Source organism: Ascaphus truei, chromosome 2 (genome assembly GCF_040206685.1).
Source record: "Ascaphus truei isolate aAscTru1 chromosome 2, aAscTru1.hap1, whole genome shotgun sequence".
NCBI lineage: Eukaryota > Metazoa > Chordata > Amphibia > Anura > Ascaphidae > Ascaphus > Ascaphus truei.
This window is the reverse complement of record NC_134484.1, coordinates 374,036,486-374,054,439: the sequence shown is the minus strand read 5'-3', so window position 1 is coordinate 374,054,439 and position 17,954 is coordinate 374,036,486. Positions and strand designations below refer to the sequence as shown.

At 47.8% G+C, this 17,954-nt stretch overlaps 1 protein-coding gene across 4 annotated transcripts in view; it reads right to left on the bottom strand.

Moving 5' to 3' along the window:
- Window positions 1-17,954, bottom strand: part of NOD1 (nucleotide binding oligomerization domain containing 1) — a 77,330-nt gene that overhangs the window by 18,246 nt on the left and 41,130 nt on the right. For 2 of the 4 annotated variants that reach the window (XM_075587067.1, XM_075587066.1), the window contains 5 exons: window positions 8,845-10,642; window positions 7,733-7,816; window positions 5,205-5,288; window positions 4,241-4,324; window positions 45-128 (listed from right to left, as the gene is read on the bottom strand). In XM_075587067.1, coding sequence (XP_075443182.1) covers window positions 45-128; window positions 4,241-4,324; window positions 5,205-5,288; window positions 7,733-7,816; window positions 8,845-10,642 — 2,134 coding nt within the window. Of the gene's footprint in view, window positions 1-44; window positions 129-4,240; window positions 4,325-5,204; window positions 5,289-7,698; window positions 7,817-8,844; window positions 10,643-17,954 lie in introns of those variants that run through there. The other 2 variants (XM_075587068.1, XM_075587069.1) reach the window with 2 other exon arrangements.

The window sequence follows — 17,954 nt, the reverse complement described above, 5'->3', positions numbered from 1 at the left end:
AGCATGTGACAAAGGGTGTGCGAAGCACCTGAAAAAACGATTACCTTAGATTATTCAAGCTGGGGTGATTCTTTATTGCCTCTGCAAATGCTTTTGCACCTTCATCTCCAATTTGATTTCCCCACATCCTGCAAAGAAAGAAATTGGCCGATCATAATGTGGCCAGTAGTTAATCTGAAGTTGTTGGCACTCAGCAGCATATGTACAGTAATAACCAGCACTAAGCTGTTGGGCCGCTTGCACTGCAGTAAAGCACCCTGCAGCCAGTTCTCCTGGGTGGCTTACAGTGCCATAAGGTATTTTATGGCTCAGTACCACTTAGTAAATATGGCCTTCAATATTTTGTTTTGAGAAGTGTTTTTCAACCCTCTACTCGAGACACCTACGCAATACCAGATTTTAAGAACAATCAATGAATAACCAAGCCCACGTTATTGTTTACACTTCTCTTACATGTGAATATGTGATGGGCTGGTCATTCCTAAGGCTAAGGCCCCGGCGCTCTAATGCGCGCCCGCGATTTTGGCTGCGCGTTCCGGCGATTCCCCGGTCTGCAGCTCACTGCAGGAGCAGAGACCGGGGGGGGCGTGCCGGAGGAGTGACGGGGGCGCGGCCATGACGTCACCCGGCAGGTTCGCCCTCATTGGCTGAACCGCCGGGGGGCGTGCCTAGCCGCTCGACGCGAGTTCCTGCTCTCAATTCTATTGAGAGCAGGAGTAGCTCTCGCGCGAGCGCTGCGGCCCCCCCTCGCAGCGGGCCCGGCGCCGTTGCGGGGAGGGCTCTCGTGCGCGCAGCGTCCGCCACAGCGGACGCTGTAGCATGCAGCGGGGGCAAGGCCTAAAACATGGCCAGGCTTGGGTGTCCCAGGGAAAGGGTTGAGAAACATTGGTTTAGGGAGCGCTTGAATACCAAATTACAGCAATGGTTCCGAGTTACTGCTCAAGGCACTAATAAGACTTTTAGTAGTAACTAGCTGAGAGACCCGGCGTTGCCCGGGAGTACAATTTCCCGCTACCCCCTCTCTCTCCACTCCCCCTGTCTGTTTCTCCGCTCCCCCCTCTCTGTTTGTGTCCCCCCCCCCCTGCGCAGCTCCATTCCCCCCCCCTACAGTGTTCTACACACACACAGGGTCCCCCACACACACTGCCCCCCCCCACACACTGTCACCCCCCCCCACACACACACACACAGTAGTCCTTCCCACCACACACACACTGTCCCCCCCCCCACACACACTGTCCCCCCCACATACACACTGCCCCCCCTCACACACTGCCACCCCCACACACACTGTCCCCCCACATACACACTGCCCCCCCCACATACACACTGCCCCCCCCCACATACACACTGCCCCCCCCCCACACACACTGGTCCCCCCCACACACACTGTCCCCCCCCACACACACTGTCCCCCCCCACACACACTGTCCCCCCCCCACACACACTATCCCCCCCCACACACTATCCCCCCCCCACACACACTATCCCCCCCCCACACACACTATCCCCCCCCACACACACTATCCCCCCCCCACACACACTATCCCCCCCCCACACACACACTGTCCCCCCCCACACATACACTGTCCCCCCCCCCCACACACACTGTCGTCCCCCCACACACACTGTCCCCCCCCCCACACACTGTCCCCCCCCTGTTACAGGACCACAAAGCCCCCTCCCCTGTAATTGGAGTGGTGGCTGCAGCGTCTGTTAGTGGAGTGACCGGAGGGAGGGGGGTTGGTGGGGGAGAGGTGAGGCCTGCGCCGAGGAGTGGCGGGTGGGAGTGGAGTGACCGGAGGGAGGGGGGTGGTGGTGGGGGAGAGGTGAGGCCTGCGCGGTAGTGGTGTGACCAGAGGGAGGGGGGTTGGTGGGGGAGAGGTGAGGCCTGCGCCGAGGAGCGGCGGATGGGAGTGGAGTGACCGGAGGGAGGGGGGTGGTGGTGGGGGAGAGGTGAGGCCTGCGCGGTAGTGGCGTGCCCGGATGGAGGGGGGTTGGTGGTGGGGGAGAGGTGAGGCCTGCGCCGAGGAGCGGCGGAGGTGTGTGGGGGTGAGGAGTGTGGGTTCACCAAGTTGTTCTCTTTAGGTTCTAACTGCAAGTGAGATGGTCCTTGCAATGTGAGGGGTAGGGTGAGGGGGAGGGGGTGGTGGGTGCACCGTGGCCAATGACACAGGGGGAACACAGGGCCAATCACACAGCGGGAAGACATACACACACAAACATTATTTGAGACTTATAGATATAGATTCGGTAAAAAATGTTGAATATACTTCATCAATATTACATACAGGTTACACATTTCTTAGGAATTGATGCTGTTTCGTAGAAAACGTTTATAGATTGGGTTTATTTCACTTCTAAAAAGCAGATACTGATGTACAAACTGCTACCATATTGCACCACTGAAATAAGTCACAAACTGATAATAAGCAACGTTAAGTGTTAGAGACCCAACGCTGTGCATTTCCAAGCTCTTGAGAGACCCCCTTGGCTATGTTGTACTTTTGATACTATTTTTTAACATAATACTGCGTCATCATTTAAAATATGTTTGATAGTGGTGTATTGTATTGTATTGTATGTCTTTATTTATATAGCGCCATTAATGTACATAGCGCTTCACAGTAGTAATACATGTGGTAATCAAATAAATAACAGATAATATAAATAACAGATCATGGGAATAAGTGCTTCAGACATAAAAGTAACATTAAGGAAGAGGAGTCCCTGCCCCAAGGAGCTTACAGTCTAATTGGTAGGTATGGAGAGCGTACAGAGACAGTAGGAGGGAGTTCTGGTAAGTGCGTCTGCAGGGGGCCAAGCTTTATGTATCATGTGCTTCTTTAAGTACGTGGGTCTTAAGGTGGGTCTTAAAGGTGGATAGAGAGGGTGCTAGTCGGGTACTGAGGGGGAGGGCATTCCAGAGGTGTGGGGCAGTCAGTGAAAAAGGTTTAAGGCGGGAGAGGGCTTTAAATACAAAGGGGGTAGAAAGAAGACATCCTTGAGAAGAACGCAAGAGTCTGGATGATGCATAACGAGACATTAGGGCTGAGATGTAAGGAGGGACAGAAGAGTGTAAAGCTTTAAAAGTGTGGAGAAGAATGGAGTGTGAGATGCGGGATTTGATTGGAAGCCAGGAGAGGGATTTCATGAGCGGAGATGCTGAGACAGATCTATGAAAGAGTAGAGTGATTCTGGCAGAAGCATTTAGGATAGATTGTAGGGGAGACAGGTGAGAGGCAGGAAGGCCGGACAGCAGGAGGTTACAGTAATCAAGACGGGAGAGAATGAGGGCCTGAGTCAGCGTTTTTGCAGTCGAGCAACAGAGGAAAGGGCGTATCTTTGTTATATTGCGGAGGAAAAAGCGACAAGTTTTAGAAATGTTTTGAATGTGAGGGGCGAATGTGAGAGAGGAGTCAAGTGTGACCCCTAGGCAGCGTGCTTGGGCTACTGGGTAAATGATCGTAGTTCCAACAGTAATGTGGAAGGAGGTAGTAGGGCCAGGTTTGGGAGGAAGTATGAGGCGCTCTGTTTTAGCCATGTTGAGATTAAGGCGACGGAGAGCCATCCAGGATGATATAGCAGAGAGACATTCAGAAACTTTGGTTTGTACAGCAGGTGTAAGGTCGGGTGTTGAAAAGTAAATGAAAGTCGAAAATATTAGCTCTAAAAAGGTACAAATACTACGATATACAAATTCCTTTCATTAGTTGCTTGTATATGGTAGACTGTAAGTGAAGTATCTATTAGCTGAAGCAAGTTTGTGTGTTTTTGGATCAGTGCAGCAGCAAGTCCAAAGTTCCACTGACTAGGGATAAATAATAATCTGTTTTAAGGAAATCACAATGGTGGCCTGTTCCCAGCACCCCCCAAATTATTACTGAAATCAACACTACTTCAAAGCATACAAAAAATAACTAGTGTATGTGCAGTTCCTTTGAGTAGCATCATTTAAAGGTTTTAAGCCTACCCATGCTTCAGCACAGGGAGGGGGGGGGGGGTTCAGTCAAAATGACTGAGCCACTGAGATGTCCTTAAAACCTGACCTAATGGGGATTCGAGGACTCGAGCTGGGAACCCCTGACCTATGGTATCCTGGCCGTCTGAGAAATAAGAGTGGTTGTGCTCCATCATTATTCCTCCAACAACAAAAAAACATTGGAATATTTTACTAAATAAAACTGTAACGTTAAAGAAGTTATTAAACCAACTCAAAGATGGAAACAAATCGACTTACCCAATATCGCAAATACTGTTGCTCCTTTGAATAGCACGTGCGATGCATTTACCTCCCTCACTTCTGAACAGATTGTACCCTATCCTGTGTGAAAGGTTACGTACAGTTTAATTAGCAATACCACTGTTTTTATATCAAATCAACCAACAACATTATGCAATTGGCTGTGAAGTGGTCTTCTCCTTGTAAGGAGAGACACTTGCGGTCTCAACACCTAATTTATAAATGGCATCTATGAAAAATATACTCACAGCCCAATCAAAGCCGAGAAAATTCTACATGTTTGGCTAATTCAATGTAAATTGCAATTCCTTTTAGTGGACTAACATAAGAGTTCTTCTGTGGTTTCTTCTTCATTTATACATTTTAATTTAATCTATTACATTTTGTAAACTCTGTACACTTTAACTCTTATGTCGGTCTGCTAAAATGTATCACAACATCTGCATTTCTCCAGGACCAATACCCACTACTAGGACGTTAAACTACATTTTTGGCACAAATTGTCAACCTTTTTAACGAGGTTGAAACTAATCCATGTAGATCTCGAAGGTTGGTTATCAAAATCTTCACTTTACTACGCTCAATTAATGCTCTTTAAGGCCACGCTTAGAGTGCGCGCGACGGCACACGTCGTCACCCGCGAAAAGTTATCATTTAACTTTCGGCCACGTCGCTGGCTATTGATTGGTTCAGAGGCTGTCACATGTGGAGACAGCCTCTGAAAAATCAAATTTTATCGCCTTGCAAATTTTTGGTCGCTGCGCGCTTACGACGGCGGAAATGCTTTTGTTTTCAAGCGACGTCCTGTCGCCGGCACTATAAGCGCAGCCTAAGGATGGATATAAACTCCAGCTGTGTTTGTAACAGAATTGTGGGTTCACGTTCACTTTAGGTCTAAACAAAGCTATTAATGCTGCATTCCTGTGAAAGAAAGTTGAAAGAAAATAAAAAAATCTCTTACTTCAGAGTCTTCAGCTTTGGACACCCGTCAATGATACTTGCCACATACTTAGCACCGAGATCCGTAATTAGATTTTTGTACAAGCTTTAGTTGAAGATGCAAAAAGAAAATGATTATTTTGGGTTGTTTAGTAAGCTTCAGATTTATTGTTATGGAGACACACACACTCACACTCATGAATGTGCTATGCCAGTAACACGCTCGCTCACACTCATGAATGTGCTATGCCAGTAGCACGCTCGCTCACACTCATGAATGTGCTATGCCAGTAACACGCTCGCTCACACTCATGAATGTGCTATGCCAGTAGTTTTCCCATCTGTGTTTTTTGGAACCCTTGACTTCCACAGGAGGTTCCCAGAACATGTCAATTGCGGATATTTCACCACTCAAGACCCAATAATGTTATTTATTTTATATACTCTTTAATCTAATAAATCTAAAAAGGTTATAAAATATTTAGCAAACAGCTAAAACTTTCGATAATATATAACACTAGCTGATATGCCCGGCGTTGCCCGGGATTGAATTTTCCCACTCCCCCTCTCTCTCCGCTCCCCCCTTCACAGCTCCATTTTCCCCCCTTAGTCCCGGGCCGTGACTTTACAGTGACTATGTGGGTGGGATACAGTGACTGGGTGGGTGAGAGGCAGTGACTGGGTGGCAGTAACTGGGTGGGTGGGTGCGAGCCAGTGACTGGGTGGGTGGGTGCAAGGCAATGACTGGGTGGGTGGGTGCAAGGCAGTGACTGGGTGGGTGGGTGGATGCGAGGCGGTGGTGGGTGCGAGCCAGTGACTGGATGGGTGGGTTCAAGGCAGTGACTTGGTGGGTGCGAGGCAGTGACTGGGTGGGTGCGAGGCAGTGACAGGGTGGGTGGGTGCGAGGCGGTGGTTGGGTGGCAGTGACTGGGTGGGTGCGAGGCAGTGACAGGGTGGGTGGGTGCGAGGCGGTGGTTGGGTGGCAGTGACTGGGTGGGTGGGTGGGAGGCAGGGAGTGACTTAGGCAGTGGGTGGCAGTGACTGGGTTTTGTGGTCGACAGTGACTGGGTGCGTGGGTGACAATGACTGGGTTGGGTGGGTGACTTACCTTCACCGGGTGGGTGCTGCTTCCTGCCGCCAGACGCTTCCCCCCCTGCCCCTGAGGCGGCGGGGTGAGGGACTGAGTGCGGTGCTGCTGGAGGGGAGGCGGGGGGTGGCGACGATGCGGGGGGCCGGCGGCGGGCCGGGTGAAAGTAGCTGGAGGGGAGGCGGGGGGTGGCGGCCATGCGGTGGCCCGGCGGCGGGACGGGTGTAGTTGTGAGGCGGCGGGGTGAGGGACTGAGTGCGGTGTTGCTGGATGGGAGGCGCGGGCCGAGTGTAAGCGGCTGGAGGTGAGGCGGGGGGGAGGGGGGTGGCGGCGATGCTGTGGCCCATCGGCGGCGGGTTGGGTGTAGTTGTGAGGCGGCGGGGTGAGGGACTGAGTTCGGTGCTGCTGAAAAGGAGGCGGGGGGTGGCGGCGATGTGTGGGGCCGGCGGCGGGCCGGGTGTAGTTGTGAGGCGGCGGGGTGAGGGACGGAGTGCTGCTGGAAGGGAGGCGGCGATGCGGGGGGCCGGTGGTGGGCCGGGTGTAAGCAGCTGGAGGGGAGGCGGGGGCTGGCAGCGATGCGGTGGCCCGGCGGCGGGCCTGGTGTAGGTTGTGAGGCAGCGGGGTGAGGGACTGATGGTGCAGTGCGGCTGGAGTGGCTATAGGTGTGCGGCTGGGGTTTGAAGAGACTGGCGGCGCTCGGTGAGGAGGAGAATAATTCTGTGGGTGTACTGCGTGTGTCTCTCGGTCAGAGGGGCACGCGGTGTGAGGAGCCTGTGAGGGTGAGAGCGTGTGTTTGTGACCCCACCCCTTAGGCCAAGCACGTGAGCCGCCGCAACCAATGAGCAACCTCACAAACCCACACACAACCAAACTTTCAGTTTTATATACATATATATATATATATATATATATATATATATATATATATATATATATATATATATAGTATATTTTTAAAATCTAAGCCCCATTACTACAATAATTTTTTCCGTTCATAGGAGAAGGGGTCTGTCCCACAGACCAGACCCCTAACCCTTTTTTAAATTGCTATTCAGGGGGAGAGAGGCTGCTGACAACCCCCCCCCCCCCCCCAGATTGAACGCCACTAACAGTTCTGGTAAATTCCAACTTAACAAAATAAACTCTACTGCTATGTTGTATGACAGGAAGACTGTCTGTGTCAGGGAAGGGAGGTGCTCGTATACCAGGTCCCTGCAGAAGAGTTTCCTCTCTTACCTATGCTCAGGGAGTGGCTAATCCCAATTAGTACCCACTGCCATGTGGGGAACAGGAATTTATAGTATCTTGAATAGTAGTATATCCTATATTACAATTTATATTTTAGGGAATCCCTGGCAAACACCCACGGAACGCCAAGATTCCACGCAACACAGTCTAGAACCCCCCGCTTTGATGTACATTATCTCACCTGTGGCATTCAGGCTGAAGCACTTACTACATACCCAACATATGTGATGATCTTGTATTTAGTCAATTCTTCAGACAACACTTTTGCCCCCTCATCAGTGATCTGATTAACGCTGAGTCTATAATGCCATAATTAGAGAGAGAAAAATGTCAAAGAAGAGCAAACGTGGGGAAGGGCAACTTACAAGGGCAGTCCCTCCTATTATCAAGGTATACTAATAATAATGATATGTTTATGTGGTTACATATGGGTCATTGATACCCCTTTTACCAAAATCTGACAACTATAAGTATGTTAAAATAATTTGTTAGTTAGTAAGAATAGTGAGCTGAAAAGTGGGAGAAGTTACATGTTCTCTAAGCATTCACGTGTGTTCAATGTCCCTGTGTGTTCAACAAGAGTTTGCATAGGCAAACCCCCATACCATACTTTTCCCTTTATTGGATCTCATATAAGGCAAAGGAGGATAGAGTTACCAGACTTACAAACACCACCCCTCGTTCAGTGGTCTCCAAATAAAAGGGGCTATTGCTTTATTTACATATATTTATAGTGGTTTAAATTAGGCTATTGATACCCTTTTGTTAAAAAAAAAAAAAATCAGACAAATCTAAATATCTTTACATTATTTTTATAAAGTCATTAAATGTTTTATAGTTTACACTCACAGCCAGGATTCTGGAGGAGCAAAGCAGCAATTGTGGAAACAATCATATTTATTGTATGCACAAGTTACCAGAAAGTGGGAGGACAAGCCATTAGAGAGAAGATTTAAGGGCAGTAAGACCCAACCTACACTGCAAGTTCAAAAAATGTACAGACATTATCAGGATAACCTTCCAAAAATAATGTCAAATATTTATACTTGTCTTAAAAATAAAAATGTAAACCTACTAAACATATCACTGTACCTAGACAGCACATTTAACACATCCAAAAGCTGGCACCTTTTCCCAGTTTCCCTGTGCACTGTCAAGGTCTGTGAGGTTTAGAAAGCTCTGTTTACTGTAACTACGTCTATGATGAACTCTCATGTTGGTTCATTAGAAGATATCACACACTGTAATGCATCTAAATCGCTCCAGAGGTACTAGAACTTTTGAACTACCCAGTTAATCAAGAACATCATGACAGAAGACTGCTCACCTAATCACAATCAGCTTGCAGAAGCATGGTATGAGTTCTTTCACCCCATAGTCATTTATATTATTGTTGTCCAGCTCCAGAGCAAGTTTTTTGCGGTAATGATTCAACACAAAGGAGAGGGCTCCACAGTCCGAGGAAGAAGCACCGCAGAAACTTAGTTTAATGTAATCTGCACATATCCCTTTGGCTGCGAGTTTTCCCACCTTCTGGTTCTGAGTCTCGCATATGCACCGTGCCATCCAAATGAAGTGGGTCAGGGCGTGAACACGGTTAAACTCCCCAAAAGTTGAACGGGGCAGGTTGTTCAAGTGCAATTTCACGCTTTTAAAAAGATGTTGCTTGAGTGTTTTCCTCTTGGTCTTGAGGGAAGAGGGGGAGACCAAATTCCTCAGAAGGAACTCTTTTGGTTTTGACAGGAGGCCACAGAGAAAGACATTGATGAATTGCAGGTGGTCATTATTCCTGAAGGGATCCCCTCTGTTACCCTTTTTTGCACACACACATGAGAGAGGGGAAAAGTTAGGCTCTCTATTATCCTCTGTGTAAGTGCACTGACTGAAATATTTGATGAGCTCTGCACTACTGGTCCAATCATCAATTACAAGGAACAAAGCTGTAAAGAAGGACTGCAAAATAATGTGAAAAAATTCAAAAGTAGACCGATCCCCAACTCCGCTGTATTCTTGGATCGTTCTGAGGAATCCCAACTTGAGATCTTTCTCAGAGATACTCAGAGATGTGATGGTATCCTGATCGAAAACAAAGAGGGACTTCTCCATCCCATTATGAGCAAGCCTTCCAATGGACAGTAAAGTCTGCCTGCTGCTCTGATATGTCTCCAGTTGGCTCCTGGTGGACTCTCTCATGGAGAAAGATTGGTTCAGGTAAACTTCAACAATGAGTAAAAATATGTCGGTCAGCGTGACTGAGCACTTTGTAAAATAGTGGCTGTCGTTCGTGGAGTGGAAGTGTTGGTAAGACTTGAAGATGATCCAGCAAAACAAGGGGATGGAGCACAAGCTACTGAAGTTGTGATTTGCCTTGAGGTGGTTCAATACACGCTTCTGAATATCCGGGTCCTTGAAAAATAAACTAGTGTACTCCAGCTGGTTGTCTGTGGAGAAGCCTCTCAGTTGTACTTTCTTACGGACAACATTGCGTGGGACTTCACATCCTGTCCTGGCTGTCAAAACTTTCCTGGATCCTTTCAGCAACTTCCCACTCAGAAGGTGTGTGAGTAAAGCAACTGGGTGGGTAGAGTCAAATGGTGACGATACATCTGGAACACTGTTCAAGTCAAAATCAGAATGTATCTCATCAAAGCCATCAAACGTGAACAGTGCAGTCTCTGGAAACCTACATATATACCTGTATACCTCTTCTGGCTCATGGTCAGGGTAGCAGTTATATCTAAAAAGAAGGTCCTTTAGAGATATGGCAGTATTCATTTTAAAGCAGCTAAATGTCCGACACCTAAACCTAAAAAAGAATTTAATATCAGGATAGGATTCACCTTTCCCCCAAATGTACTGTATTTTTTGGATTAAAAGGGTCTTTCCCATGCCGGCATCACCAAAGATGAATATAGTTTCTCCGTCTTCGTTGATCATCCCATTGTCATCAAACAGGGAATTCAAGTCTTTTACTCTGCCCATGTTTTCGTTGGCTGCACTGATTAGTTCCATGATTCCATCCACGTACGTCTCCTGAAGCAACATCTCCTCTTTCTGGGTGTAAGACATGATGAATTTGGAGTCACAACACAACTCATGTTTGAGCTTCTTACTATACAAGGTAACTAAGGAAAGAAGAAATACATTGATTATTATGTTGACAAGTTAAACAGAAAATTGTATGGTTGCCACAGAATATCTGTTCAATGTCACATCAAAGGGGAAAAAAGCTGTGTATGTAGGTAGATATGGTAGTTTGCAAATGTCGATAGAACGATCTGCTGCCCTTGATGACCTCATTTATTGCCTGTGGGGAAAAAACTCTGCAGATTTCTATATCAAAAAAAAGAAAGAAAAGTTGCCTTTTTTTGTATCAATCTTTTTATTGGCAATGTTCACATATAGATATACATATAACAATGTCATGAGCCCATGACATTATAACACAGTGCAACCAGGTGGTTACCAATAACATTTTTCTGTTTTCCTTAGGCCATGGCCATGTTTAGCGCTTGCTCGCTCTCGCTTGCTGCCGCTCGCTCTACCAGGAGCTTTTTGCTGTCCTTACAGAGGAGACAGCAAGCGCTTGGGAGGCGGGTATCACTGTGTTTGTGTGTCACTTGGTAGTTGTCAGTGTGTGTGTGTCACTGGGAAACGTGTGTGTGTGTGTGTGTGTGTGTGTGTGTGTGTGTGTGTGTGTGTGTGTGTGTGTGTGTGTGTGTGTGTGTGTGTATATTATATAATATTTTAAAAATGAAAAAAAAGACATGTTGTGAGAATAAATTATTGTGCAACTTTGATAAATATATTTGCGCACGCACACACGCGCACGCACACACGCATAAACACACACAAAGGCACACACAAAGGCACACACACACAAAGGCACACACACACACAAAGGCACACACACACATGCATACACACACATACACACACATGCATACACACACACATGCATACACACACACACACACATGCATACACACACATGCATGCATACACACACACACACACATGCATACACACACATGCATACACACACACACACACACATGCATGCATACACACACATGCATACACATACACACACACACACACATGCATACACGCACACACACACACACACACACACACACACACACACACACACACACACACACACACACACACACACACACACACACACACACACACATACACACATGCATACACATACACACACACACACACACACACACAATGCACAAACACACACAGACACACACACACACAGGAGACATGGATCGGGGCAGAAGGGGGACAGGGATCGGGCAGAAGGGGGGCAGGGATCGGGCAGAAAGGGGACAGACAGTCAGGGGGCGGGCGCGTCACTGGCCGGGGGCGGGCCAGTGACGTCACCGAGCTGGTTCGCCCTCATTGGGCGAACCGCTCACGTGACCGGCCTGTCTCGCCGGCAAGCGGGGGAATTTTAAATTCCCCTAAGACCTGCGCTTCCGCAAGCGCGCGGAAGCGCAGGTGAGCCCCTACTAAAGCCGCTCTAATTGCGGCTGTAGGGGCTCAGTGCTGAGCGGGAGCGCGCGTCAGCACGCTTACGCAAGCACGCAGGGAACATGTCCGGGGCCTTAGAAAGAGGGAGGGGGGAGAGGGGGGGAGGCAGACAGGCAGGGGGGGGGGTACTTGGATGGGGGGAGGGGGGGTTTACCCAGAGGCTTCCGGTTTCTGTTACCGACAGTTTAGGTCTACTGTGGGTCCAAGAGGGAGAGGGCTATATGGCCCTATCTCTCTATCCAAGGGTCCAATGTGTTCCAAAACTGTGGCATTATTTTTGGAGCATGGCTGTGAGCTTCTCCATGGTCATGACCCCATTGATCCTTCTAATTACTGTGTTTCTCAATGGGGCTTTGACCTGCTTCCATGCTGCCGCGATCGAACATCTGGCCGCTGTCAGCATGGCCGTAATCAGCCTGGATAATGGTGGAGGCAGGTCTTCAATGGGTTTGCTCAGCACCAGGGTCAAGGGATCCAGGGGTAGGGAGAGCCCCAAAGTCTCGCAGATAAGTGTCTGGATCATGGCCCAGAATCTCTGGATGTCTGGACATGACCACCAAATGTGGGCCATGTCCCCCTTTTGATCACATCCCCTCCAGCACAGGTCTGGGGTGCCGGGGTAGATCTGGCTCAGCCTAGCCGGGGTCAGGTACCACTGGAATATAATTTTGTAGATGTTTTCTTTTATTGTTGTGCAAATTGATGTTTTAGCCGCTTGCTCCCAGTCCTCCAGGTCTATTGGGAGGCCGAGTTCCTGGGACCATTTTTGCATGTACCGGTGGGCCGGAGGATCAGTTGTCGGCTCCATCCCCTTATATATTTCAGACATTAGACCCCTCTGGTAAGTGTTTGTAATGCATAGGGACTCAAACCTAGTTAGTGTGGGGAATTTGGAGTTTTGGGAAAGGAAAATGAGGAAGTGTCTGATTTGCAAATACTTAAACAGGTGGAGGTCTTGGATCTGGTGTTTGTCTTTTAGTTCCTGAAATGTTAGGATCTCTCCCTCCTGCAGCAGATCGGCAACCATCCTAATATTGAGACCTTGGAACTGGTCAAATTGTCTTTGAGAGCACCCTGGCGGGAAGTTGGGGTTATCAAAGATTGGGGTGAGCTGAGAGGGGGAGGCTACCAGACCATACTTCCCTTTGCTTTTAAGCCAAGCGTCCCACGTGCATCTCATAGCTCCGAGGTCGAATCTCTGTGGTCCTCCACCTCTTCCTCCTGGGGACCATAATGGCAGTTGGAGGGTATAGGGGCGTGCGTAGTGCGACTCAATTGCGAGCCAACAGGCTGAGGCCGGGTCGCAATTCCAAACTACAGCCTGCTTCAGTTGTGCCGCGAGATAGTTCCTGACCATATCGGGGACCCCCACACCCCCCCTCGCTCTTGAGGAGAGCATCACTGATCTTAGGACCCTAGGTCTCTTGTCGTTCCACATAAAATGGAGCAGAAGGGATTGGATATTCTTCAGGGCCGCCTGCGGCACCACTATGGGGAGGGTTTGGAAATTATACAATAATCTTGGGAGAACGTTCATTTTAACATAAACTATTCTCCCAAACCACGAAATTTGGTGTTTTTTCCAAGCTTCCAAGTCTTTTTTTATCTGATCAAATAGTGGGGGGTAATTATACTGGTAGAGGGAGTTATAGGAGTTTGAGATTTTAACCCCAAGATATTTGATACAGGTGGAACTCCACTTGTATTTGTAGTTAGATTGTATGAGTTTCCACGTCTGGTCAGGGAGGGATATATTTAGGGCTTCTGACTTATCCATATTAACTTTATAGTCAGAGACGGATCCCAATTGGGTCAGTAACCTCTGAAGATTGGGGGGGGGGAAATATGGGGGTCCGCGAGGGTCAGGATCACATCATCGGCGAATAGGGAGATTTTATATTCCTTTTCAGCAATTTGGATCCCCTTATTACTTTTTTCCTCCCTAATTTTGTCCACCAGTGGTTCAATTGTTAACGCAAATAATAATGGGGACAGCGGGCAACCGTGCCTGGTCCCATTCCTAATTGTTATTGGGTTTGAGAAGCCGCCTGAAAGTTTGACACACGCTGTTGGGTTTTGGTAGAGGGCTCTAACCCCCTCCAGAAAAGGACCACAGAAGCCATACCTCAGCATTGTTTGGTCTAGGAAAGACCACTTGATTCTGTCGAACGCTTTTTCTGCGTCTAGACTCCGAATCATTGCATTGGATCCTGTGAGATGCACGTGGTCAATTATATCCACAATTTTGCGGGTGTTGTCGGAGGCCTGTCTTCCAGACACAAAACCTACTTAATAACAGGAAGAATGATTTATAGTAAATCTGTCAATATTAGTTGCAAAGTTCTGAGTCTGACTGAAGCTTTTATTAACCTGTACATTATCAGGAAAAGCACTCTGTATTAGAGATGTCACAGCCAAACTGCAAGCAGGCAAGTTCCCCTGAGTGGAAGATGCTATGGAGTGAGCCCATAACCCAATCGTTCTTCCTGTTATTACACAGGTTATTAAGAATTTATATTAGCGTTAGGGACCCCTGATATGTGGTCTGCCTTGGCGTTGGCTCAGGGGCTTACAACAATTTTGGCCAAAAATGTCAAACTAAAAGACCATTTTACTTATTAGATATTTATACATATATATTTAGGCACTGTACCGTGTATGAGTCTCACTGGATGTGCTAAAAACTGAGCTTTGTCTGTGTTTTATGTTCTGCCTATACTTACCACACAGAAGCGGGTCTCTACCCTCCTTATGGATTATGGCCAGATTTGCCGCCATGATTGTGGCGGGAATCGGCTCTCCTTTCAGGAAAGAGTTGTACATATCTAATAGATAGGGGGAGAGGGTCGGCATAAACATCTTATAATAAGAATTCGAAAAGCCCGGCGTTTTGGCTAATTTGAGAGATCCGATAGCTTCGGATAATTCCTCTTGGGAAATGTTTTTGTTCAGAGTCTCCACCTCCTCCGGAGATAGGGAGGGGAGATTACACTGCGCTAGATATTGCGATATTGTTTCGGGGCTAACCGGGTCTCGGTCTGGGGGGTGTAGATTATACAAATCGGAGTAAAAGTCTGCAAATTCCTGTGCTATCTCTTTTTCTATGTAAGAAACCTGTCCTTTTCTAGTCTGTATTCGGGCTATCTGGGATTTTAATCGCATGCCTCTGAGCTTTGATGCCAGGAGCCTATCTGCTGTGTTGCCTTTGTCAAAATATTTTTGTTTGGACCACCTCAGGGCCCTCTCCACCTCTTCGAGTTGTGTTTGTTTAAGGGCAGATCTGGCTAGAGTTAATTGTTTTAGCGTTTTTTTGAACGCCGTGGTTTTGTGCTGCTGTTCCAGCTGTGCAATCTTATCTGTTAGATCTTTTTGGAGCTTGAGTTTCGTTTTCTTTTTATAGGAGGCAATTGAGATCAGATCTTCTCTGATGGAGGCTTTGTGGGCCTCCCATAGCATAGCTGGAGCTGAGACAGATCCTGCATTAATTTGGAAAAAAGTTGACAGTTTTTGTCGTATTGCGAGCTCTGTTTCGGGGCAATTAAGTAGGGAATCGTTCAGCTTCCATTTATATTGGATGTTCTTAAATTTTTTGGCCTTCTTTTGGGATTGGGTGGCATAGGGAGTAAGCGTAGATGGTGTAGGGGTGGGGGTGGAAGTTTGTGGATTTGTCTTGCGTGTGTGAGGCAACCATATTTAAATCCCCCCCAATAATTAGGGAGGAGAGGGATTGTTGCTCTAGTGACTCAAGAAATTTTGTTAGAAAGGGTATTTGGTTCTCGTTGGGGGCGTATACATTAACAAGCGTGATTGGTGTTCCTGATAAGGTGCCCTGGATTAACAGGTACCGACCATCTGGGTCAGAGAGTGACTTAGTAAGAACAAATGGGACGCTGGTCCTGATTAGGGTGGCTACTCCTCTTTTTTTGCTTGGTGAGGATGCGAAGTATGCCTGGGGGAAATACACTTCTGAATGTGTTGGGCGGTGTTGGTGAGTTAAAGTGGGTCTCTTGAATAAACACAATGTCTTCCTTTGATTTTTTTTTAGGTCCTGTAGTACTAGTTTCCGCTTTTTTACTGAACTGAGGCCTTTTACGTTGAGCGAGATTAGTTTAATAGAAGACATTGTACTATGAGGGACATCTCAGAGCTCCGGGCTCCGAAGCTCTTGGATTTCCCATGTCAAGAGCCCAGTTGGGGAGTGGGGCAGGGTGGGTGGAAGGGACCCCGGAATGGGTCTTGTTTTTAAAAATGGGGCGAGGACCCAGTAGGAATAGGGATGGAGATGAGAAGGAAACCTCGGGGAGGGGGGGGAGGTGTAGACACAGTAGGGAGGGAGAGAGTGGACGGGCCTTTGCATGGCCCAAGAAAAATAACCTTAGCCACAAGTGTGAGTAAGGTGGAGGGGTCAAACACCCCTGGAGATCCTTCCAGGACACCAAACCTGATGTGGAACAGGGGATAGGGCCAAACACCCTCCATATAGCAGAACCTTAACCACTTGCAAAAAGTCAGTAGTGGTGGAACCTTCACTAATTCTAGGTGTGCCTTTTGGCAGTCTATGTTGGGATAAGGGTCGTGGGGCTTCGATCTGGGCTGAGATAAGTGAGTGATAGGACGGGAGGGGTGGGGGGGGGTCCCAAGAGTGCTCCTTCTGCCCTTGGGAACGTATTAAACTTATGTTTGCATTATTTGAGGGCAGTTTTCTTATAGCCTTTAAACTTTGGCAAAGCACTTGAGGGTTCTTACTACATAGGTTATATGTCCGCGTTATCTGGACAGAATTCCTTGGGGATATTACAATAGCCCTTTCAACTTGAATCCCTAGGGCTCCGTGAGGAGAGGAGGGGGGAGAGGAAGAGGGGGGGGGGAAGAGGATGGGGAAAAGGGGGGGGGGGGGGCAACAGTGTTACATGGCTACAAATTCACACATATATGGTATATTCACATAACTCTTATGATACCTTTTGCTCGGGGAAAGGTTTGGGAGCTATGTTAGCCCCTTTATAGGAGGGGGAGGTAGAGCACTATGGCTACATAATTACATATTTACACATTGAAGAGATGTTCGCATAATATAGAATACCTTTTGCTTAATGGGGGGTTTAGTAGTTGTGATGCCTCTTTTTATAGAATGGGGAAGGAGGAGGGAAGAGCTATATCACTATATATTTACACAGTTATAACATATTCACATTTAAGGTTAGTGTGTAGTCTGTGGATCCTGTTGGGAGACTCCAGACCCACGTAGTACCTTTTGTTGACAGGGAAGAAACTGGGGACTGTATGTCCCCTTTTGCAAGGGGGGGATGGGGGGGAAGGGGATGGAGGGGGATAAGGGAGGAGAGGGAGAGGGTAGGGAGGAAGGGGGGGGAGGCGGGGGAGGAGAGAGGAGGGAGGAGGAAGGCGGGGGAGGAGAGAGGGAGGGGGGAAGGGGGGAAGGGGGGACAGGAAGGGGAAGGGAGGGGGGAGGGGAATCGCGCGCTATACACTGTGTACATCATATTAGCACAAACATTTATAACATTTGTCAAGGTCATGTGCCTGCGTCATTTAGACATCGTTCCTACAGGGTGTTACAGTGATAAACCTTACAACTTGTATTTACATTGGTTGGAGTTGGGGGGGGGGGGGGGGCGGGAGGGCGGAGGGAGGGGGGGAGGAGGGTAAGCATCATATTGGAGCATCATATTGGAGCATCTATATACCATTTACGCATATATACATTGAGTTAGAAACAGTGTTTTGCTTCATAAAGTACCATGGGGTAAGGGTGGTATATAAGTCTTCATAGAACATGTAGTCAACATTATCGGAGGTATGCAGTGGGTATGAGACATTTCAGAAAGTCTTGTGGCACCAGGGAATTGGGGAAGATTATAAATCTTA